The sequence below is a fragment of the Bidens hawaiensis genome, unplaced genomic scaffold (genome assembly GCF_021521415.1).
Source record: "Bidens hawaiensis isolate Kalapana, Puna unplaced genomic scaffold, B.hawaiensis_p1.1 tig00006667_1, whole genome shotgun sequence".
NCBI classification, from domain to species: domain Eukaryota; kingdom Viridiplantae; phylum Streptophyta; class Magnoliopsida; order Asterales; family Asteraceae; genus Bidens; species Bidens hawaiensis.
The window spans coordinates 691295-717491 of record NW_027491452.1 but is presented as its reverse complement, the minus strand read 5'-3'; the positions used below and the strand labels follow the sequence as shown (position 1 = coordinate 717491).

The window sequence follows — 26197 nt, the reverse complement described above, 5'->3', positions numbered from 1 at the left end:
TCGCAAGGGGGGGGGGGGGGGGCAACGAGGTTTGAATACATCAAATCACCTTCCGAAATTACCATGTTTTTATTCCATGCATATGTTTTTAGAGTAGAAATCTTACAACCCATTCAAAAATAATATGTTTTTTATTCCCTCCATGTGTTTTTTATATCAAATCATGCCCCACGTTGGTGTTGAATGAAATAGGTCCAGCATAGCCAGTGGCGGAGCCACATGGTGTCTACCGGGTTCGGTCGTCTTTTTTGATTTTATATATAACATATTGTATCGAATTAACGAGTGAAGCTAGTATCATTTTTTCAAAAAAAGATATTCGAACCCATTAATTATTAAAAAAAGTTAACAATCAATATTTTTTTTATAAAATCTAAAAAGTTTTAAAATAACTATAAAAATACTAATAAACATTATAAATGAACCGGTAATAACTGATATATATTATAAAAATACCTAAAATTATTCTTAAATGGACCAATAATAACCTGTTAATGTTTTTAAACATAATGCCTAAATAAAATTTAAATAAAAGTTGAGATTGAAAAGAAGTTTTTTTAAATCATGATTGAAGATGTTATGAGTCGTTTTCAAAACATGAAAGCGTGTAGAGAACAATTATAATATATATCTTTTTTATGTAATATGACTTTGTATTATTGATTGTTGACGACGTGCTTTTGTTATGATAGTGATATTGCTTTTTATCTATCTGACCGACCTAGCCCGACCCATCCGGGTCCGAAAATTTGGCGTCGGGAAAAATCGAGCAGCAAAAAATCCCAAACTCATAGGAAAAAAATGTCTAGCTCTGACGGTAGGTGTAGTGTAGTGATATGTTATGTTGGTGAACTTATTTAAAACATATAACGGATTCGTGTGTGCTAACAAATAATAAAAGAGGAAACAAAAGATTTTTTATTTTTTTAAAAGTTACACATAAAAGTTTTTTGAGAACCCGTGACCGTTTTTTTTCAATAATCTCATCATGAAAATCTTTGTTAAGAAATATCCAATATATCAAACATATGCTATATTAAAACATATATAGGGATAAAAATATGGGTAATTTCTGAAAGTCATGATTTGATGTATTCAAAACTCGTTGTCCCCCTTGCAAGTTTAAAAGTTTTGTCAGGTTCTCTTTAAACTCGCTGCCCCCCATTGCGAGTTTATAATATTTGATTAAACTCGCCCCCCCACCCCCCCTACGCGAGTTATCTAGTTTTACAAAAAATAAAATAAACCACCTACAAATAGAAAGGGGTCTTTTAGACCACCTAGAATTACAAAAAAATCATGAATGTTCCATATGGAAATCACTTCACCATTTGTGGTGATGTGCACTCAGGTAATTCAAAGCATAAGCTTATTTGCTTAATCATTTGTATTTTGTTATTAATCGATCTTTGTGTGGATGTAGTATTTGGCCTTTAGTTATCTTTGAGCCCAACGGTCTCCTTTCTAAAGAAAATCCGTATATATTTAATGAGGACTTTGTTGACCCAGGATAATTTTTGGTAGATGCTATTCTCACATTGGTTGCATTAAATTGTATGTCACCATAAGGTAATAGTTTCCCATTTGTTATTACGTTGGTTATTGAAATGGGTCTAAACATCTCATTTTTGTGGAACGGGGTGAGTTGGGTTGGGTTGCAAATATTTATCATCCATTTTAATTATCTATATATTTAGTGAGAAATTTTTTAGCCAAAAAAGTTTGTTATGAATTGAGCATTATTAGGGTTCTTTTTATGGCACTTGTGAAGGTTTTCTGCTATGAACTTGAGAATTGGTATACCATCCATTATTAAAATTCAAAATGCAGCCACTTTCTTTTTATCATGAATTTCTTTTATTCGTGAATTTTTTATCATATAAACACACACCATTTTAATAGCAATGGTGTGAAAAAGGGCTGAGAATTTCCAGATTCAATGTTCTATTGGTTATTAATATTAAGCTTTTATAAGTAACGAATTTTTACGTTGGTTTAGATAAAATAATTAATTTTAAATTTTAAAGAAAGAAAATTTGCACATAGTGTTTGTTTTGCAATGAAGATAAATAAAGGCTAAGGCTATCACTTTAGATGGTTTGGTTGTTTTTGAGACAACCTGTTTTTACACATGGTCAGTTATGTGTTTTATTATTTAGAGTTGAAACAAAAAATAAAGTGAAACTACTAATTTTAATATAAAGGATAAAGTTATAAATTAAATTACAAATATTGTATATAAAGAAACATTTAGAGATGTATGAATTTTCAACTTTTTATTTCTAAATTGTGTATTATGTAATTTATTCTACCATATATTATATTTTTTTATATGTTAAACATATTTTTTATATTTCACATTGTGTTATTATTTAAATAAATTTATTTATTCTAACATGTGTTCTACACGGGTACCTAACCTAGTCTATAATATATATAAATGAACCCCCTAAAATCTTTCGTGTTGCGATGTGGTCGCTCCCCCCCTTTTATGGAAGCCGCCAAATTGCTTGATTTTTAAATTGAGGCCTCTCATTGATTTAACCCAAATTCATAGGTATAGGTCTTACCAAAACCAGATAGATCTTAAACGGGTTATAACATCTCATTAAATTAAAAATTAATCTTACAACTTATTTGATATGAAAATCCTATAAAATAGGAATATACTAAAATTTAATATCGAATTTAAAAAAGAAAAAATTATTTATAATTAATAAACAATTTTATAGTAAAAAACATAATCGGGTTATGGTTCACCAAATCCAGATAGCTTTTAAACGGGTTATAACAAATTATTTATTTATAAAACCCTTTCATCATCAAACCCTAAGTATATTATTGACTTTCTTACAATAAAGAAAATTAAAATCCAAAAAATAAATATTAAAAAACGAAAAATGTAAAACAACCATTCTCTAAAGCCATCAGATTGCTTTATTTGTAAATGAAGGTTTCTCACGCATTTTGACCCGAATTCACGGATAAATGTCTCACCAAACCCAGATAGCTCTTAAATGGGTTATAACATCTCATTATATTAAAAATTAATCACATAAAATATTTGATATAAAATTCTTTAAAATAGGGATATAATAAAAATTAATATCCTATTATATTTAAAAAATAGATTTTATTTATAATTAAGAAACAATTTTATAATAAAGAAAATAAAAGGGTAATGGGTATCGACAAACCTAGATAGCTTTTAAACCGGATTATAACATATCATTTATTTGTGAAACCATTTTATAATCAAACCTCAAGTATATTAATTATTAAGTGTCGCGATGTGGCCCTCTTTTATGGAAGCCACCAGATTGCTTGATTTTTAAATTGAGACCTCTCATTGATTTAACCCAAATTCATGGGTATGGGTCTTACCAAAACCATATAGCTTTTAAACGGGTTATAACATCTCATTAAATTAAAAATTAATCTTAAGAATTATTTGATATGAAAATGCTATAAAACAGGGATATACTAAAATTTAATATCCAATTTAAAAAGAAAAAGATATTATTTATTATTTATAATAAAAAACATAAGCGGGTCATGGGTCACCAAATATAGATAGCTTTTAAACGGGTTATAATATATCATTTATTTATGAAACCCATTCATCATCAAACCCTAAGTATATTATTAACTTTCTTACAATAAAGAAAATTAAAATCTAAAAAATAAATATTAAAAAACGAAAAATGTAAAACAACCATTCTCTAAAGCCATCAGATTGCTTTCTTTGTAAATGAAGGTTTCTCACACATTTGACCCGAATTCACGGATAAATGTCTCACCAAACCCAGATAGCTCTTAAACGAGTTATAACATCTCATTATATTATAAATTAATCACATAAAATATTTGATATGAAATTCTCTAAAATAGGGATATAATAAAAATTAATATCCTATTTTATTTAAAAAAAAGATATTATTTATAATTAAGAAACAATTTAATAATAAAGAAAACAAACGGGTAATGGGTATCACCAAATCCAGATAGCTTTTAAATCGGATTATAATATATCATTTATTTGTGAAACCATTTTATCATCAAACCTCAGGTATATTAATTATTAACTTTCTTATTATAATAAAATTAAAATTCAAATATACATATATAAATATTAAAAATGAATAATGTAATGCCAAACCCAGATAGTTTTTAAACCGGATTATAACATGTCATTTATTTGTGAAACCATTTCATCATCAAACCTCAAGTATATTAATTATTAACTTTCTTACAATAAATAAAATTAAAATCCAAATATACATATATAAATATTGAAAACGAATAATGTAAAACAACCCCCGTAAGTAATTAAGAAACAATTTTATAGTAAAAGAAAATAAGCGGGTCATAGGTCACCAAATCCATGTAGCTTTTAAGCGGATAATAACATATCATTTATTTGTTAAGCTCTATAAGCATCAAACCCTAAGTGTATTAATAACTTTCTTACAATAAAGAAAACTAAAATCCAAAAAATAAATATTAAAAAACGAATAATGTAAAACAATCCCCGTAATACGGGGGATAAAATCTAGTCTATAATATATATAAATGAAACCTTTAAAAGCTCTCTGATTGTTTTCTAAATTCTCTCAAGCCACCATATTGCTTTATTTGTAAATGGAGGCTTCTCATACATTTGACCCGAATTTATGGGTATGGTTCTCACCAAACCCAGATAACTCTTAAACGGGTTATAACATCTCATTAAATTAAAAATTATTTCATCAAATATTTGATGTGAAAATCCTATAAAATAGGGATATACTAAAAATTAATATATGTTTTTTTTTTAAGTTTGGATATTATTTATAATTAAGAACAATTTTATACTAAAAATTAAGCAGGTTATAACATCTCATTTATTCGTAAAACTCTTTTATCATCAAACCTTACGTATATTATTAACTGCCTTACAATAAATAAAATTAGAATTCAAAAAAATATATAAATATTATAAACGAATAATGTAAAACAACCCCCGTAATATGGGGGATAAATTAAATTAAAAATTAATCTTACCAAATATTTGATATGAAAATCATATAAAATAGCGATATACTAAAAATTAATATATGATTTTTTTTAAAAAAATATTATTTATAATTAAGAAACAATTTTATAATAAAAGAAAATAAGCGGGTCATAGGTCACCAAATCCATGTAGCTTTTAAGCGGATCATAACATATCATTTATTTGTTAAGCCCTATAAGCATCAAACCCTAAGTGTATTAATAACTTTCTTACAATAAAGAAGACTAAAATTCATAAAATAAATATTAGAAAACGAAAAATGTAAAACAACCCCCGTAATACGGAAGATAAAACTCTTAGTAATCACTAATTTAAAATAAATCTCTAACCCCTTAAGATTTTACAATTCATATTTTAATTTACCATTGATTTGGTTAAATCAATTTTCTATATTTATAGTAGCAATTATATAGAATCGAATTATGGCAAAATAATCAAATCGAATCGAATTATGGCAAATGAATAGAATCAAATTCTAGCAAAAGCATCGAATCAAATTTATACAGATCGAATCGAATTTTAGCAATCGAATCGAATTTTCATAAATTCGATTCGAACCGGGCTTTCCTACTTTTTCGTTATAAACATTTTCTTTCAACCCCTAATGGCTCGTTTTACCGGTATAAAGAGCTCTGGGTCTTAACAACCTTACCCACTTATCCGGTATAAAGCTCTCTGATTGCTTTCTAAATTCTCTCAAGCCACCATATTGCTTTATTTGTAAATGGAGGCTTCTCATGCATTTGACCCGAATTTATGGGTATGGTTCTCACCAAACCTAGATAGCTCTTAAACGGGTTATAACATCTCATTAAATTAAAAATTATTTCATCAAATATTTGATGTGAAAATCCTATAAAATAGGGATATACTAAAAATTAATATATGTTTTTTTTTAAGTTTGGATATTATTTATAATTAAGAACAATTTATACTAAAAAATAAGCAGATTATAGCATCTCATTTATTCGTGAAACTCTTTTATCATCAAACCTTACATATATTATTAACTGCCGACGACGAAAACAGCCTAAAAAGGTTTTCAGCTATTCATATTTATGACCTTCCCAAAGCCCATAATTAAGCCTGTTTGATAATAAAACCCATAATTATCTAAGACTAAAATAATAACTCATTTATTATTAACATAACCGGATGTTACACAGCATAAAACCGACGATTATGATAAAGTCAATATGATTAACCGACCATTCGGTTATGGCTACCATTAATGTGTCTTTGTGAACCGACTTTAACCAAAATCAATCCGAACATTGTGTGCTTATGTTTTTCCGAATTTGATACCTCTATTTCAGGCTTCCAAATTTTAACCATTATTGGAACCCACATATTTCAATTTTGAAACTTTATTTGAGCACTTTATTTGAGCTATAAACACCATAATCAAACTAATTTCAACCAAACAAAGGAAAAAAAACATGAAAAAATTACATTGGACAATTGACCAAACTTAACCAAAACCAACCCATACCAACCATGATTAACCGAGCATTTAGTTATGATTATGGTTAAGTAGTCTTCTACAACCAACCCTCACATATAGTTACGGTTAAGGTTAAGACTACATAACCGAACCAAATTTGCATAACCCTACTAACAATAGTAGAAGTATTAATATAAAAAAGAACGCTTCTTTAGTACAAAGAATTTGAGTGCTAATAAAGCTTTATTGGTTCGTTTTATAACTAAAGATATGTTTATAACTATTAAAACCATATGATAAGTAGTTGAGAAAAAATCTGAGGCATTTATGTAATCTTTTTTATTTATCGCACTAAAAAAGTATAACTATATTCAGGACTAGCTATAAGGTGTGGCTGGGTGGTCGACGACCATAGGCCTGACATCCCGTTAGGTTCGAATTTTTTTTTAATTTTATGTATTTTTAATAAAACAATATGTATATTTAGTGTTTAAACTCAATTAAATAACCACTAGCTTGGTCTAGTTGTAAAAGGGTATTACTTTCAACCAAAATGTTATTAGTTCTAGTCTCATTTGAGACATGTTTAATTCTATTTTTGTACAAAAGTTTTTTACACAACTTAAATTATAAACAAGCAAGTCTATATCAAAATTAAATTGTTTAAACACAATAAAACACTCCTTTTACTTAAGGCACAAAAAAAATTTCGCTTTCGACCCAAAATTTTTTTTTTTTACTTTCTCGAAACCGGCCCTGACTATATTAATATATTCTTTTTTGAGTTTAGCAATGAAAAATTGAAAATTATTGTATTTGGTTCTCTACATCTATAGTATATTATAAAATGACAAAAATCACATTCTTTTGGACAAAATTAAGACGTTTTACTTTTAAGTAAATTATAAAATGACAAAATCACATTCTTTTGGAGCCCATGCGGTGCATTGTAAAGAATTACCCGGTTTTAAATACAGGCATGATTTGGTTAGGGATGTTCTGTGCGATGTTCTTAAACGGGCAGGGATTTTTGCAAAAAATGAGGCCCCAGTTAACTTTCTTACAGATCCGCTCGAAGGGAGGTCCACGTTACGACCAGCTGATATTCTTGTGTTTGGGTAGGCAGGGGGGAAACACGCTTGTGTGGACCTTAAAGGAGTGTCTCCTCTTGTCGGGCTCAGGGACCGCGGATTTGTTGTGGGTCAGGCTGCGTTGAAGGCCGAATCGGGCAAAGTTGCCAAACACGAGAAAGCCTGTTTAGAAAATCAACACGTGTTTCTCCCTTTTGCTTTTGATACATTTGGGTTTCTGGTCCCGGAGGCCGTGAATTTTCTAAACAGGGTTCAGCATGTCGTTCATGGTACTTTGTCGTCTCCTACGACCCAACGCTTTATTTTTAGTAGAATTGGTTTTGCTATTCAAAAAAGGGTTGCGGTGCAGCTTGTTGTCCATTTACCTGCCACTTTATTGTAATCGTTTTATGAATAATATTGAAGAATGAAAACATGGTCTTTGAAACATAAATCTTACTTGCACTCTCAATTCATTTAAAATATATACAACTTTTCATCCACAACTTTATTAACTTTTGTTAAATTTATATTTATAATATAACAATTTCATCTAAGTTTCTGCATCACCAGTTGTAAATCTTGCTGTTGAATTTGTATGTCACTCCACGTGTGGTCATGTGGGTATCCTGTCATACCTTCAACCCACGTGTCCCTTGCTACGTGTTTGTTACCTCCACGGCCCACGATTTCACACTTCCACTGTTTAGTCCACAGTTTCATCTTCATACTGATGTCTACTAAAACACTATTTCTGAAAGTTGTCATCTTCTTTGGGTCTTATGTCTGGATTTCAGTTATAAGCTGATATGATTCCTTGTTACGTTGTTTGACTTTGTGATTTTTGTGTCGCAGCTTATGGCAACCGGAAATGGGTCTGTGGTCTGAGATCGCCATAGGTATATGTGTTTGTTGTCTTTCATACTTTGTCTCTCTTTTGTTGCATTCCGATAGTTGTCTTGCATTAAAGTTGTTCGACCAAATGTCTTTATCATTGTTGGTCTTTGTTTTTGCCTTTGGTCAGTGTTAGGATGATTATGTTTATTTGTTGTCTTGCATCTCAGTTTTGTGGTTCTCCGCCTATGTTCGTATTTTGTGGTTGTCCATCGGTGATGGAATGCTTTGGTTGTCGACATTGATGAAATGGTTTGGTTTTCAGGCATGCATTCCAGGTGTTTGATGAAATGCTTTGGAGATATTTGTTTTTGGCTGAGTGGGTGTACACTTGCAATGAGGGTAGGATGTTTACTTACATGTAATATGCCCACCTTTGAGGCTTCTTTCTCATCATGCTTTCTTTGATTACACGATTTTGTCGTCTGCTTCACCGTCTTTCTCTCTCAATTTTTCACCTTCGCCTTCACCTGATGTTGCCGGGTTTAATTTCGGAACCCTTGGTAGCGTTGGTGTGGTGGTGGCAGTAGTTAGGTGGGATGAGCTCTGTAGTCACCGACTGCTGTTGCCGGGTTACGAAACGTTTCGTAACCCTAGGTGGTGGTGGTCTTCTGGTGGGGGATGTGTTTTTAGTCAAAAATGGGTTCAGTTAGGTCGTTGGGTTTTAGGGTTTTAATTTACTGTAAATTCGTGTTCGTCTCTATGTATATTATGGTTGTTTTAAGAATAATCTGTTTATTTTGTTTCGCAGGTTGAATATTGGAGACCATTGCAGTAGCAGTCAGAAGGCGGATTATAAGTTACAACTTTGCTAGTAGCAACTTACAACTTTTGATGGGTGATGCAGTGAATGTCCATCAGCTGGAAATGTGAAGACAGTGGCAGAGGTGGGGCGTTGCTATTAGGATTCTACCGAAGGTAAAAGTTTTCATTAATCTCAAATCTCATTTTCTTTTAATTTACAATAATTTCGTATCTTAATCATGTAATAAGATGTACACAAATTACTTACCACGGTGAGAATAAGGATTTTTTTTTACGTTGAATGTTAGGGCTCAATCGAAAGCGACATCAGCAACTAACGACCATGGCAGGTTGCAACGACGAGTAAGATTAGTTCAGTTGGCGTTCCAGCCAACAACCACCACAATCTAAATACTTTTTATTCGTTTACATAGCTGTCAATCGCGGGAGTTTAGAGGTTATTCAAGTGGCTCTCAATATCCTGGGGAGGTTTGGTTATTAGCTTGTGATCTTTATGCATTGCATTCTAAATATATATTTATTTCTTTCTATTAGGATTTGTTGCTTTTCCAATATGTAGATAATGAAGAAATATTCTGAATATATATTCTATATGCAATGTATTAGCTTATGATCTCCTTCATTCATGATTTGTTGTTGTTTTACCAGATTAATGGTGATGAGATTGAAGTAACAAGTGCTTTTTTCCAATATGTAGATAACGAAGAAATATTAATATTGATATTGGTTAGGGAGTCCTTGAGTTGATAGTGATGAAGATGAGATGAACTTAATGAGATATGAACATGGATTTGATCTTGCAATTTAGGTTTTGTTTTTGTAACTTTTGATGTATAATGGTCACAAATTGTTGTTTCATATTTTATGTTAACACGATTTTTTTTTGGCGGCTTGGCGTGCTGCAATGTTCACCAGGCAAAATCACACCAACAAATGCGTGAACACATTTTTTGACTACACACCCTAACCGAATTCATTATCGAATTTGAAAACACACAAATCACCCCCCCACCCCCCGAACGCGAGGGGTGAACATACTAGTTAAATAATATTATACGAGTTTGTCCCCTCATATTTAACTATATGTTATATTTCATTTTAATTTTAAACTAACTCCCACCACCCCTTCAATTTTAAAATGGCCATAACCTTTCATAAATTAGTATATTTTTAAAAAAGTTGTAATACAAAAACGAGTATTTTATTCACTTTAATTTGAGAATTATATTGTTATACTTTTTTTAAATAATAAAATTACATGTAACATTTGGGTGTTTATAGACTCGTTTTGATAGTTTTTAAGTTAAACATGTGAGCTAAACCGTTAGTAATGATTTTTTGTTGTCGAAAATCGAAACTGAACTGTTGAAAATTGAAACCGAAAGTTAAAGAAAAAACAAAACGTGAAACTTAACCAGCGACAGGTATAAACGGTTTTAAGGTTTCAAAGCGAACCATGAACACCCGTAATTGTTAATGATTTATAGGGTTCGTGTTCATACACCCGGCGCATCATTCAGGTACTGTGACAACCAAAACCAAAAATTGATATCAATAATACAAAAAAAAAAAAAAAGAATAGAGCATTCTTGATAGTTTCTCTATCTCTATCTTTATAATTATACTAAAAAACATTACATTTTCTCTTTCATATAAAATTGAATAATACTTTTTTAGACAAAAAGGCAATTTTATGTTTGACCTGATTTTCATTAGACGTTCTTTGATGAAAGAAATAGCAAAAGACATAATTTATGTTTCAAATTTGTTTCACGTTACGCCCTTTGTTACTAACCCAGTTAAATTTTTTTGTTAAATCTGATCATGTGCAAGGCACATGAGGGTATTTTTGTAAATTCTCACATTTATTTAATAATTAAAACTAAAAAATAAATATACTTAAAAAAAATTATAAACTCTCTCTCTCTCTCTCTCTCTCTCTCTCTCTCTCTCTCTATCTATCTCCCCCCCAAATGAATACCCACCTCGTCTTTATCCAAAATCAACACAACCATCACCATAATAACCAACTAAACAACCATCATCAGCCACCTATTGTCGAACGCCGCTACCACACACCACCTGCCGTCGCCACTGCCACCCGCCGCTGCCGACACCAACTATCACCCAAACTCAACCTCCACAACCCCAATTGCAATACCAAATGCCAAAAACCACCCCCATATGGAACACCAAAATCATTTACCATTTAACATCGTCGCCGTCTTACCACTGTACCAAATACCAACCCCAATTCTTGTTTAAACTATTAAAATGCCCCCACATTATAAACCCTAGAAAGCATTCAAATCAACAAGCCGTGTTCGTTAACAACAGATTGCGATTAGAACTTTTGGGATTCTATTCGAAATTCAAAGATGAGTGGTGTAATTAGCTTGCCTCGATTTGATCAATTGGCTACCGGTATTATCATAGGAAAAATGATTTTTTCGGAGTTCTTCATTGTTATAGTTTCTGAGGATGCAGTTGGATCCGAGCCGATGCAGGGCCACCGGCACTCCGGAAGATATGAAACTGCCTGTTGACGGGCGAAGTCGATACCGACGGTGGCATTGCTGCCTGTTGCGAAGGATCGTATGATCTTCGCTTCCTCTGGTAGTAGTACAGGTTGTGAAGCCATGATGGTGTTGGAGATGGAGATAGTGCTGGTTTATAAGAATCCTCTCAGGAAAACCTGCTGTGGTGGTGATGCGCTGGATGGTGACGGTGATGGTGATGGTGATGGTGACGGTGATGATGATGGTGATGGGAGGGATGATGACAGTGATGTTGTATATATATATATTTTATTTTATTGGAAAATAGAAGTATCTTTATTATTTAAGACAATCTTTAATCTAATAGCACAAATAGTTCTTAACAGGTAAGATGATCACACTATCTTCGTGTGCAAGGCACATGGCCAGATTTAATAGAAAATTTTAACTGAGTTAGTGCCAAATGACGTAATGTGAAAGAGATTTGAGACATGAAGTATGCTTTATGCTATTTCCTTTGCTAAAGAACATCTATCGAAAAAACATTCAAACATAAAAGATTGGTTTTGCTATTTTGTCTACATTTTATATCTTTATTGTTATCCTTTCTCGTTACTCCCTTCTTGGCATAATCACTTTCTAATATATTAAAAAATAAATAAAAGAGAGAAGGCGTTCCTTCAAGTTTAAATTGACATTACTGTGGAGAAGATATTGGGAAAGCTCTTGTAAACACACACAACACAAGAAAGAAAAGAGAAGAGAAAGAAAGAAAGAAAAACAGAAAGCCTCCTTCCTTTCTCCATCTCCCTGTCACTCGCAAGCAATTTGATCGTCTGCAGGCACAATCAACGCCTCTACTAGGTGGTATCCATTGTTATTGTTTTCCTCCATTCCATACATACATACATACATACATACATGCTCTCTGTATCTACACACCCCTGCCCTTCATCAATTAACAAACTCCTCCTCCTCCTCCTCCTAATTCCTCATCACATAAAATAAAACCCAATCCTCATTTCCAATCAATTGCACTCACGTCTTAGGGTTTTTACGCCTTTTCCTTCCTTCAACCGCTTTAGGGTTAGTCACTGCTTAATTCTTTTCATTCATTCACAATCCATTATTTCAATCTGTGTTTAGTTACGCTGGTCTCACTTCTAGGGTTTGTGTATGCATTTGAATGTTGATATAAAGTTTGAGGTGGAGATAAAACGCAGATACTTTGACGCTGTAGTTGATTAAGTTTTTGACAAAGGGAAAGGTAGACTTTTTAGTTATTTGTTACTTTCTTACGATGCGCGGTTATGGACAAAACTGAGCCCACTTTTGTACCCCAATGGTTAAAGAACACTGGAACAACGGCTTCGGGTAATAGCTTATATACTTGGTTATGTTTTTGTTAGTGATGATAATCAGTTTTTAATGTGTTTTGTTAATGTGTTTTTGATGATGTAGACGAACAAGGGTCTTCGAAATCGTTAACAAACAAGTCGTTGGATAAAGATTTGGGACGTGTGTCACTTTCAGATAGAACGACAACTTCTTCGTATTTTCGCCGGACTTCTGTTGGTAATGGTTTGGGTAGTTTAAGGTCTTACAGTAGTTTTAACCGAAACAATCGGGATAGGTTTGAAAATAGGCACCAGGAGTATTCTGATCCTGATTCTGATTCTTTGGGTAGTGTTTTGCCAAGGAGGTTTGAAAAGGACGGTTTAAGATGGTCAAGGTCGAGTGTGGGGAAACGGCGCGAGTCATGGACTCGAAAGGGAGCGAGTGAGTTCACCGTCGTGAGCAAAAGTAGCCACGTGAATGGTGGTGGTTCTTTACTTTCTGGTAACGTGAAGAGATCTTTTGAGAAGGATTTTCTGTCTCTTGGAGCAGATGAGAAACAAGTGGATTCTGATATTGGGCGGGTCCCACCTGGAGTTAGCTCAGCTATTAACAGCCTGCCAGTTGGTAATTCGAGTATGATTGGTGGGGATGGGTGGACCTCGGCTCTGGCTGAGGTGCCTGTTATTGGTATTAATAATAATGGAAATGGGTCTAGTGGACAACCCGTTCAACCAGTTTCAGTTCCTGCAACCTCCAGTTTGACTGGTGGTCGGAATATGGCGGAGACATTGGCTCACGGTCCACCCCGGACTCAAACCACTCCCCAGGTAGCATTAATGCTGTAAACCTTATTTGGTGTTTTTATCTGCATTTGAATCTGATTATTGATGCTTATCTGATGATACATTGGATAATGTTAAATGATTTCTTTTGGATAACCAGTTTTGTACGAGAAACAAAAGAATTGTTTATGTAATGACAGATTTAGATAACTTATTCACTAATTGTGTTAAGCATTATTTTATAAAAACCTTTGCTACCATTTAACGAAAGCACTATCTTTTCTATTTAATATTCTTTTTTGGTCATTTTATTTATTAGTTTCCTTATTAATCAGATTTTCAAACACACAAAACGTTTGATCATGTGATCATGACAACTTTTAACATCATTAGCACGTCCAAACACTTCTTCACTACCTATTTTTATAGTTATTTTTTTAAAGTTAGTTATCTTTTACTTTCTAGTTGCACATCAAAAAAGCACGCTTAATATTAGGTTGGCATGTTTTTATATTTGGTCTTTATTGATTGTAGTTGACTGTTGAAACTCAAAGGCTCGAAGAGCTAGCTGTTAAGCAATCCAGACAGTTAATTCCCATGATTCCTCCCTTGCCTAAAGCATTGGTAAGAGCTTTTTATCTTCCATGCATATTTCGGTTTCTGTGATATCAAATTTCTTTTATAGCACGTACTAGTGATTCTTACACTGTTTTAGGTGATTACTTATAGAAATTCTTTTCTTGTAATAATAGATTTGTTGGCTTTTGTGATAACGCGACTAACAATGTTTATACTTGTGAGCTTTTACCTTTAACTTCTTTAAAGGGAAACAATGATTTAATGGCCCGTAACCGTTTTCATTGCCTTTTCGTTCACTGTTTAGTTAAAATTATATGGTTTATATTTAAATACATATTTGAAAAGAAATCTTACAAGAACTACTATTTAGATGGACCAATATCTTCTAACATTGTGTTTCAAATAATATAAGTTAAGGTTTCATGGGTCACTGGGGTATCTTTTTCATTAAATCCAACAACCTTTTTCAATCTTTAAGATCCCTGGGTCATTTTTCTTTGTAATCAATGACTTGATGTCATAATCATGAAGTTTATCGGTTTCTGTCAGTATCAACGTTATTAAAACTAAAAATAGTATTCGCATCAGTCAGAAAAAAAGGAAAGCAGAAAAGGCAATTGGGTGGATTTGAAGTTGTTTTAGTAATAGTCAATGAATAACATAGAAATTATAGGTAAGAAAAAAGTTGAGTATCAGGAAATATGACTAAAGTTTTGTATTTTGTAACTAATATTTAATTTTTAACTTTTTAATTCAATTATAATTTTATGAACGCTTTATTTCAGTTCTGTGCATGTTATAGATTTTGTTACTTATAAATTTAGATTCTCTGGTTAATTGGTAACAAATTAAAGTCTGTTAACGTTAATCACTTTGTTTATTAGAAAATTAGAAAAATGTGAATGAAAGACCATTAATTTTTGTTTTTATCTAACTTTTTGAACCTTCTTTTGGGGCTTGAAGATTGGACAATCGCATATCACCAATCCACACACTCCTCGATCAGCTATTGTGAAGCCCGATGTTTCAAAGACATTCACCGTGGGAAAACTTCTTGTTCTCAAACCCTCACGTGAACGAAATGGAATCTCCCCGACTGCAAAGGACAGTTTGAGCCCTACAAGTGGTAGTAAATTACCAAGTAGCCCTCATGCTGTATCCTCGGTTAATCTATCAAGTAAGCCTGGTGTACTTGTTTTGGAGAAGAAACCGTCAATACAAGCTCAAAGCCGAAGCAACTTTTTTAACCTTATGAGGAAGAAATCAATGGCTAGTGGTTGTTCTTCTTTTGTTGGTGCCCCTGAGACTGGTGAACCACCCGTGGTCCCTCCAAGTGGGTCGGGTCCAGCCATGGTTCAGCAGTCCAGTGAAACTAAGGTTGACTTGACCTGCAATGGGGATGCTGGTCACAACCAGTCAAGCCCTGATGTCATTCCCGAGGAGGAAGAGGCTCGGTTGTTACGGTTAATGGGTTGGGAAGAAAGTGCTGAGGTGGAATGCCTTACTGATGAGGAGATTCATTCTTTCTACCAACATGTAAGTATGCTAAACAAAAATATGATAGATGATTATAATTTTACTAGTGTGATATAGTTAAATATGTTTAGAAATATTATACTCTTCCCATGATAGTATTTGATATTTTCTAAAAAGGATGTTTGGTGCTTTTATGCATTTGTAATTTAAAATACAGTTTGGATGATTTTTGGGCTTGTTTAGCTCATGTTTTTTAGTTAGAATTTTCATTCTGTTTGACCCGTTTGAAATATGCAGTTGCTGAAGGTAAAACCGACCTCAAAGGGGGCGCAGGCCGCGCAGCCGAAGCTGTTGACGCCAATGTCGTCCAACTCAAAGTTGGACTTCTGATGAAGATATTGTTTTCGGTTTTGGTTCTTTTATGTTTGTTTTCTTGTTTGGTCAAGGTCAAAGTCAAACATCTGGATTGAAATCTTTGCTGTTGATGGGGAATAACTTATAGGTCTTTATGGTTTTGGGACTAGGGGTTTAGGGTTTTATTAAGGGATTTTGTGCAAAAAAATTTGGGATTTTCTTGGGAAATTTTTTGGTTTTTTCATGAAAAGGGCAAGAAAAATAGATTTTTACAAGCTTCTTGTCTCTTTATGGTTTATTTCTGCATCCTTTTATATTCTCATGTTTTCTGTTTGCATAAGAAAATTGTTCATATTATTATGTGTTAGTAGAGACCCCAATTGATCATTTTATATCTTGAATAAAAAATAATTGTGAAAAGTTAATTACTTGGTTAATAATTAACATATAGTTGGTGATTATACACATTTAAAAAAAAAATTCTATTTAATAAAAAAAATATTCTTAAAAATAGACTCTATTTGTATACCTTTTTTTTTAAAGACCAATTTTATAAAATAAAAAAAAAGGACCAATTACAAGAAGCAAGGATCCCCAAATACAAAGAAAACAAAAGAGGCAAACACCAAACAAATAGCCCATACAAGAAAAATAAAAAGAAAAGTTTTCGAAATTAAAATGACACCACTTCTCCCACTCTAGACACAGTCTCTTGTTTCGGTTACTTACCTGAAGGAATGACATGACCTTGATGTCATTTATTAATTTTGCCCTTGAGAATGCCTTATTATTGAATAACATATCCTTTCTCGTTAACCATACCAACCAACAAGTTACTAATACAATCGCTTGAATCGTCTCACATTCTATCTTATTCCCCTTGTATATGGTTAGATATTTTATTATTTCCCGTACAGAAGCAAAGTAATTATTCCCCGACAGCTTCACCCATTCAAGAATAATAGACCAGATCCAACGTGTTACCTCACACCAAACCATCAAATGCAAAGATGATTCCATCGCTACACCACACAACACACATTTATTTGTTATAGCATAGTGTCTATTGATAGGGTCTAAGTTTTGTTTGTATAACTGAAAAGTCAAATGTGTAGTTGATTATGTATAGTAGCGCATAAGTCACCATGGAAACGGATATGCTATGTGGCGCATATCTTATGCGTTGGATAACATATAAGCCCATGTGATCTTATACGTCAACCCTATAAATAGGTTGACTTATGCGTGAATAGTAACTTTTGGTCATAAATGTCAGATTCTAGAGAGAGAAAGTGCCTGTTCATGTCATATCTTTTATAATCTTTGGGTTATATTAATGAAATGGATTTAAAGTTTCTTGTGTTCTTCCGTCCTTGTTGTTTTCCGCACCTCAAGGTTTGAGCGATAGCATTTCAGATCCTTACGTAGAGTCTACGTCATCCTACAACGTCTTTTCAAATGGTATTAGAGCCCTTTGGGCTCGTTATTCGCTTGGGGGTATCAGAGCCCTTTGGGCTCGTTATTCGATTGGAAAACACAAGATTTTTAGTCTTTTCTCTCTATCTTCAATTTTCACCAATCAATTTCCTTCAAATTTTTCACCAAGTGTTCCTTATACATCCGTGTCAAATCCTTCAAAGACTCATCTCATTTCATCATCATTTTCATGTTCAAATTGTCAAAATTCATCATGATTCAATCTGAGAGCATATGTATGTTAGCGCATATGTATTGGGCGGATAACATATACGGCGCATAACATATACGCTATATATGTTATACGTTGAAGACATATACGCTAGTAAACATATCCGTTGACTCATCCAAAACAGACCCGTTTGACTTTGTTCTAAAAGATATCCGTTGATCAAGTTTAAAACTTATCCATTGTCTCATTTCACATTTGTAACTTGTCTTTCAAGTGTCTTGTTCTATTCTTAAGTGTGCAATCATGGATAACCTCAGTGCATAGTCTCAGCCTTCTACTTTACTTCAAAATATCAATTTGGAAAACGAGATGGGTACTTCCAACAAACCCCTGAAGCTTCTAAGGATGAATGATTATCCATCATGGGCGGACAAGTTCGAAACATATGTTCAAGCGTTGAATTATGAAACTTGGACTGTTGTGGAGGAGGAATACAGTATTCCTAAGAACGAGAATGGAAGCAACTATCGATTATCTCAAATCGAGGAACATGACAAAAACTCATTCCTAAAAGAGAAGAAAATGTTAAACCTCTTTCAGCAAGCATTAAGGCGGAGATCTTCCAGCTTTTACAACACAATGGATCGTGTTACTCAATTTGGCAAGCTCTGTTGAACAAGGACAGAGGCGATCCCGATATGAGAAAAAGCAAGTGGCGTTATTTGATATATTCACCCAAGTTAAAGGTGAATCATTTGCACAACTCGTGGAAAGATAATGCCATCTGGTGAAGGAAATGAAGAGACTTGGGATTGACAAGCTGGAGTATGAATACATCGATAGACTTGCTGATGCTTTACCGGAGGAATGGGGCACGTTCATTATGATATAGCAATCTAATCCAGTTGCTTATGCCCGTCTGAACTTGGCTAGATTCATTGAGAAGCTTGAAGCTCATGAATTAGAATTGAGGAAGAAACAGAAGATGAAATCTACAGCTGTATCTCAGGACATTGGACCCTATTACAAGAGTTCTCAATATGTAGCTTCATCAAGTCCAAAGATTCAAACCACTTTCTGTGCAGAACCTATAGGAAAAGCCTTTGTGACTAATGTACCTACTACACCACAATACAGTAGTAGTTATTCTGGCACAATTCCTGTCTCACAAGCATCATCTTCAAGTTCACAAGCAACTAACCCTGACGTACTTCAATGCAACATAGCGGTGAACTTAAAGAATACGGGTGACACGACTACAGAATCAGTCAAAGAGCACATGGCATTTCTCGGGTCGGTCTTAGAATCGTATGAATGTTTAGTTGACGGGAGGATTGGCAAATACAACATGACAAAGGAAGACTACGACCAAATTGATCCTGAAGAGATGGAAGTGATAGACATTAGGTGGTGCATGGCGAGTGTCATCCGTAGAGCTCAACGTTTCAAAGAAATCATCGGTAAAAACGTCTTGAGGGTTCACCATCAAAGCTTGGCTTTGATAAGTCCATGGTAGGTGTTTCAGATGCAAAGAGAAAGGTCACTTTAAGCGGGAATGCACTAGTAAGATAGTGGATGATAATGGGGTGAATCCTTTTGGTAGAGACTAATATAAGCAAGCAATCTATCATCGTCCCACACAAAATGAAGCCGAATCGTCCAAGGGAAAGAAAACAACCGAAGTATCTACGTCACAGCAAAAGGCAGCTACAACCCAAGTGGATGAAGGTTTTAACTGGAACACAATGCTCCAAGCTAATGTGGCTGAGGTTGTTGAAGATCCTAGGTTGGTATGTGAAGGACAGGATAAGGTTGGACAGGTTGAGAATGTGGCGAACAAGGTTGTGTTTGATATGGGTTTGAATGGTACTAAGGTTAATGATATGGGGTCAAATGAGAAGGTGTTTGTTACTGAGGACAAACAGAATGAGAAGGATAATGATCAAGTTGTTGCTGATCAAGATGATTCAGATGATGAGTTTCCACGAACCTACAACAAGATTCATCTGGTTCCATTTGATTACCTTACCTCTTTATTTCCTCCTGATATTGTTGAAAGTTTTGCATGATGGTTCAACGGTGAGGAAGTACCGTTTGGAAAATTGACTTCGGGGAAGAGGACGAGGAGAAATCAGCTGCTATAGAGGAATCAAATTCTATTGAGGAATCAAATGCTATTGAGGAATCAGCTGAGGTAAATGTTCAAGAGGATCATGTTGAAGGAGTAATTGAAGATCTAACCGATGAAGAATCTGAGTTTTCGACTGATGAAAGCTTACTAGCTGAGCATGCACTCATGGCCAATCAGGTAAAACTGAACTCTAATGTTTGTGAAAAGTGTGAGTTACCTTGTGATGAGTGTGATTTCAAAGACTTAGAAATCAGAGAACTTAGAAAGCATTATGTTAATACTTTGTTAGATTTAAAATATGTGAATGAAACATATGATAAACTCCAATCGTGTGAAAAGAAGCTGTGGGAGAAAATCCTACAAGATTAAAAGACCATCTTAATGCTTAAACACACGGTTGAAGACAAGCAAATTGCCATTAACAGACACATCGATGAGAACGCAGCCCTCAAACTTGAGTTGCAAACACTCAAGATTGAGACTGAGAGAGTAAATTTGAAATTAGTCAGTTATGCTGCTTCATCATATGTCCTTGATAACATCATGCCTAAAAAATCTTCAAAATCTAAGGATGATGTGACCGAGAACATTAACTCATCTGTGGATTATCATGCGGTTCCGCCACCAATGTGGAATGCTTACGTTCCAAAGAAACCTAAGGGTTTCAAAAAGGCGTTGAACGTGGAAGTTAAAACTCCATTCCATGATTCCACCGTGTCTGTTGATGAAGTTATCAATGTTTCTAAGAAAGTTGAGATCACATCTCATGATCGTCAAACGCATCTTACGATATCTCATGGGATGTCCGGGGGGTCGGTCTCTGGTATCCAAAGGACGATGAGTTTGTGCTAAGGGCATAATCAGACTCAAATTACGGAAGCTGCAAACTGAACACCAAATCTACAACAACGGGGTGCTAATTCTTCGGCAAACGACTTGTTACTTGGCAATGCGAAAAGCAAACCACGATATCGCTATCTACCTGCGAAGCTGAGTATGTAGCTGCCTCTAGTAGCTGTTCTTAGGTTCTATGGATCCAACTACAGATGCGGGACTACGGTTTGAATTTTCTAACTACCCCTATCTTTGTAGATAATTCTACAGCAATATATATCATTAAGAATCCGGTAAATCACTCTAAAACTAAACACATAGAAATACGGTATCACTTCATTCATGATTGCTATGAAAAGAAGTTGATCATCGTAGATAAAATTCAAACCGATGAACAAAAAGCAGATCTTTTTACCAAAGCTTTTGATAAATTGCGTTTTTCATACTTATTAAAGCTTAATGGTACAAGACTTTTGGGCGGTGGGGATAAGAGTGTTACCGAGTTACTGGATGAGTCAGATATCATGTAAACCCTAGTATCAAAGTCAAATTTTGATTTTGTAAATATTTTTCATATGGTTTTTGATTTTAGGGGGAGAAAAAATTTTAGAAAAACCAAAAACATTAAAAAATTTGAAAAAGTAAAAAACAATATAAAATTTGAAAAAGTCAAAAACAATATAAAATTCAAAAATTCAAAAACATTAAAAATTGTTGCTCCTCAGAAAATGAGTTTTTGAAGCAAAAAGGGAAGATGATAGTACATTGATCATCTAGTCCCAAATCCAGTAAAAAGTAGGCATAAAAGGCTGTGTGCTTAATTGTATTAGTGCATTGGTAGGCTTTTAAAACAAACAAGTAAGGAAAAGTATGTGATATAAACCTAAAATGCCAAATTGAAAGGGGTGTTAGTTTCTAGCTAAAGTCTTGATGATGATGGAAAAAATGTAATAGTCAGTAATACTCAAGCCTTCTAATCAGAATGATTGGTTATTAATTTGTAACATCATAACTATTAGTTAATGGTTAAATGCTTCAACGATGTATGGTCTTATGGCCTTAAATCCTATATTGATGGGATGCTTTAAGGTTTCTGACTCTATCGGGTCTTTATGCGGTTTATCATCTGGGTATTCATTTCGATGAATACTAAAATTGCTTTAAAAAGTGAACCCGCAATTTAGCTGCTTCATAAGTCATTAAACTTTTTCACATAAGTAATTCTGTGCTAACTAATTACTGACTTGATCAAACCACGTTGTTAGTCATACATTGTCCCCTTGCTCGCGTCTTATTACCAATAAGAAACAGACCACAAGGGACACGGTGTAAGCAAGCCGACATATGAAATCGTGCATACTCATCCATGGAAAAGGACCTTAGGGTATTGCTTGATAACGGGGGTATATCTTGTAGTGGGGATTATTTGCTAGTATGCTTAAAATAAAAGGATTTTGATCTTCTGATTCTAAGGTTTAAGTCAAGTTGGGGTGATTGTATAAACGCTAAAAATATGTCCTTGATCACATCATGCCTAAAAAATCTTCAAAATCTCTGATAGTTCCTGATATTTTGTGCCTAATTGAACCAATTAATCATATCACATAAATTTCTAAACAATTTGTTTGGAATGTTTAAGTGGACAACAATACCAATGACTAACTTAACACTAGTCAGAATAAACGCTAAAAATAAAACTGTGATGGAAGGGCAAGTTGGTTAATATGATTCCCTGCTCAAAGTCACAAAAATATGTGATTTTATGTTTGTAAATAATTTGAAGTTCATTTTGTTTTACTTGTTATTGTTTTTCATTTAAAAAGCCGAAAAGATTTTATTTTTGATTTAGTTTTCGACTTTCAATGTACGGGTGAACTATCTCTGGGGATTAAATGGTGTTCAAGAACAATGAATCAAGTTGTGTTTTTCAAAATAGTTCAAAACAAGATCAAAACGTGTATCTGTTATATTCGAGGTCATTGATTTGGACTTGATATACAGTGTATTTTCAGATTAAGCTTATTTAAGTTATTATATTGATGTGCAAGGACATTAAGTTGTATTTGTAACATCACATGGGTGTGAATTGAAAAAACTGGTAAAAAATGCAAGGACATAGAGAGTGTTTATGGTCCAAGCGCATAAGTGATATAGTTATGCGCCAGATAAGTCTATATATACTCTCCTACATATGCAGCGCATAAGTCAGAAAACTTACGCGGCGCACCATAAACACTCTCTAACTTGATTTTGTTCTTCACTTTATCTTGCCGTCATATTGCTAATTTTCTTTGTTTTGGTGATCTATACACCAACTCAAAGAACGAAGGTGAGGAATTTGGACTTGTAATGCTTACGTATATGTGTTGTTTGACCTGAATCCAAAATATTTTGACATATTAAATCATTGTGTTAGTCTAATGAATAATAAACGAGCACATTGATAAAGTTTAATTGAACTATAATGATGTTAATCTAGACAGATCTAAAAATTGACTTATCCGGTTACTAAACCCTTCAATTGACCATTCAAAACGTTTAAAACATAAAAATTGATGATTGATTTGGGTTAATCGGCGTATAATAGTTACTATAATGAGTTTGTTTTGATCAAACTTGGTTGTTTCAATGATTGATTGATTTTGGTTAAAAGTTGGACATATACGGCGCATATGTCAAAACATATGCGATGTATATCTTTGAGAACTTATACGTTTGACTATTTTGTCAACTGACTTATGCGCTAGTCAAATCAAAATACTTATGCGCTAGGTTGTTCTTGACATATCAGTGATTGAACATATCTGTGGTCAAATTTTAGTCAACAACACTTATACATATCCATTGATGTTTTGAAAAATTGAAAAACTGGTTCTAACAAGTTTTATTCTTTTTGATTTATAGATGGTGAAAAAGGTTAAGATTACTGATGATAAGCATAATATCTGTGCTTATTTAAATGAGGAAGATCGTAAAGCCAAAAAATTTGTTGTTATAATGCCTTTCTTGAAGAGATCAAGGATCTATAAGGCAATGACTCACTTGGCAGTTCCGTATGAGAATATAGTTTTAGAGTTCTGGAAGAAAGCAGAGGTAATTGGAACCGATATACGTTCAGAGGTACAAGGAAAGAAGATTGTGGTGAATGTGGCCCTAATCAGGAAAGTCTTAGAGTTTGGAGATGAGCCGACTGATCCAGTTGATCTTGATGAGCGATTAATCAAAGGTTGTATGCTTAGGATGTCGTACAGAGAGACTTTGAATAAGTTGTCTCTGAGGAAGACTGCTTTGTCACGTCAATTCAAGTTTCTTGTTCACGTTGTGGTTCACTGTTTGGGTCATCGAAAATGTGGATATGATGAAATATTGGATTATCAGATGAGTACGATGACTGCATTATGTTTGAACTTGAAGTACAATTTTTCTCACATGATACTAGATAATATGAAGATGAATTTTGGGAACTAGCGGCGGTGGCAGTATTCTAGATTTGTGCAGATGTTTGTGGAGGATGTATTTCCTACAGTCAAGAAGGAGGGATCGACTATCTTTCTAGATCATGTGACTGGGAATAACTTGGCAAAACTTGTGTACAAGAATGTCAAAGAAAGTGACATACCAAAGTTCAGAGGGTTGTTTGGACATTTGTTGAACCCTAATTATGTTTCCCCGACAGATAATAAGTGGAGAAATCGGGAGTGACTCTGACAGAGAGACTGAAAATAGGGTGATGCTTGATTATAAGCCTGTGGGAGGTACTAAACGTTTCATCAAGATAGAGTTTGAGTCGGATGAAGAACCGATTGCTCCAAAGAAGAAAAGGAGGAATATTGTGAAGAAAGAAGTAGTTACTCCAGTAACTCAGGAGGAAGTATATTCTGGTACATCCGATAAAGATCCTGAAGAAACAGAATTGGATTCAGAGGGCAGACGTATAGCCTTGGTTAATCCACGTGCCCGTTTTGAAAAGAAAGTTGTTGTTTCAAAGAAGAGGAAAATGACCGATGATAAAGATGAGTCGTATGTTCCTGATATCATTGTTGATAAGCCGGTCAAAAAGAAGGTTGTGAGAATCAAGAAGAAGTCAAAGAGGGCCGTATCTCCAAAGTTAAAGCTGATAGATGAACCTGATATTGAACAACCCGAGATTGTTGAAACTCCTATTAATCCGGAATTTATTGTTTAAGAACCAGCTGTTGATCTGGGTGGAGATGACAAAGTCTTTACCAAAGTATATGGAGGTGAAGGTTGTGTTGAAGAAATAAAGTTTAAGATGCAGTATAACCAAGATCTTATCGATGCCAAGGGCAAAAGTTGATGAACCAGTGATACAGGTTGATATTCCTAAAGTTGGAGGTTCATCATCAGTATTTGTTGATCCTGTGATTGAACCTATGGTTACTGAACATGTAGTGGAACTAGTGATTGATCCTGTTGTAGTACCAGAGGCGCTATACTCATACTTGTGGCAGTATAGATGAATTGGAAGTTCTTGATATTGAGCCTTTAGCATTTAAACCTCGGGTTAGATTTTCATCTGCTGGGGAGGAGTTAGTGGAAGTTGTGATTGAGTTAACACGGGCTGATATTTCCAGGATGCTTGATGTTACTGAAGAGGAGTTTGTGTTTGATTTTGAAAAGGATTTGGGATTGATTGAAGATGTTAATGCTGTTCTTGTGAATGAACCTATCCAAGAGGAGGAGTTAGACAAAGAACCAGTGACTTACTTTAATGAAGATCATGTATTTCTCGATTTTGATGAGGAAATAGAGATGATAAGTCAAGAGTTTGACAGTCAAGGTAACTCGATACCGACTGATAAAGGAAAGTCTATAGAAGAGGAGGAGGTTAACAATCAGGAACAAGAAGAGTGGTTTAAGAGACAAAAGATCGAGCCTAAATGAATATACTTGAAACCAGTCAAGTATTATTAGAAAGAAAAAGAAGTTAAGCTTGGAAAAGTTGTGAGTATAGCGCATTTGTCCAAGATAAGGAAGATTGCAGTTCGGAGGACGTATGGGGTACAATACTTTGAAAGCTTATGTGAGTTAAAATCTTTACCTTGGATGGACGTAGTGGATATAGTTGAGAAGGAGTTGCTATATTGTCCTAAACGTGGGCCAATGAAAGAAATTTGGGATTTAATTAAAAGACAGGCGAAATATAGATTTCAAAGCGGGACACCGCAAACACCATTTTTACACGTGTCTCGCGTGAAGAAAGATTCATAGACGGGTGATTTTTTGTGAAGACCCGGAGATACAAGCAACGTAGACCTTAAAAGTTATACCTATGTACCTTGTGGAGCAGGACTTTCATGTTTACTT

The 26197-nt window shown here is 34.0% G+C and overlaps 2 protein-coding genes across 2 annotated transcripts; both read left to right on the top strand.

Annotated features, from left to right (window-relative positions):
* Positions 1–13037: 13037 nt before the first annotated feature.
* On the top strand, positions 13038–14513 carry LOC143633301 (uncharacterized). The gene is made up of 3 exons (XM_077101626.1): positions 13038–13101; positions 13189–13892; positions 14382–14513. Exons 1-3 carry the CDS (start codon positions 13038–13040, stop codon positions 14511–14513), a joined length of 900 nt encoding a protein of 299 aa, XP_076957741.1.
* An 862-nt stretch (positions 14514–15375) lies between these two features.
* LOC143633290 (uncharacterized) lies at positions 15376–16428 on the top strand. The gene is made up of 2 exons (XM_077101620.1): positions 15376–15962; positions 16200–16428. The coding sequence occupies exons 1-2, from the start codon at positions 15678–15680 to the stop codon at positions 16290–16292; spliced, it is 378 nt and encodes a 125-aa protein (XP_076957735.1). The 5' UTR covers positions 15376–15677; the 3' UTR covers positions 16293–16428.
* Positions 16429–26197: the final 9769 nt, after the last annotated feature.

What these genes read in the sequence shown, in the direction of transcription:
- LOC143633290 (XM_077101620.1), top strand. Translation starts at nt 15,678, where the DNA reads ATGAGGAAGAAATCAATGGCTAGTGGTTGTTCTTCTTTTGTTGGTGCC. An exon ending in TTCATTCTTTCTACCAACAT is followed by an intron (nt 15,963 to 16,199) that starts GTAAGTATGCTA and finishes TGAAATATGCAG; the next exon opens with TTGCTGAAGGTAAAACCGAC.
- LOC143633301 (XM_077101626.1), top strand. Translation starts at nt 13,038, where the DNA reads ATGGACAAAACTGAGCCCACTTTTGTACCCCAATGGTTAAAGAACACT. An exon ending in CACTGGAACAACGGCTTCGG is followed by an intron (nt 13,102 to 13,188) that starts GTAATAGCTTAT and finishes TTGATGATGTAG; the next exon opens with ACGAACAAGGGTCTTCGAAA. An exon ending in GGACTCAAACCACTCCCCAG is followed by an intron (nt 13,893 to 14,381) that starts GTAGCATTAATG and finishes TATTGATTGTAG; the next exon opens with TTGACTGTTGAAACTCAAAG.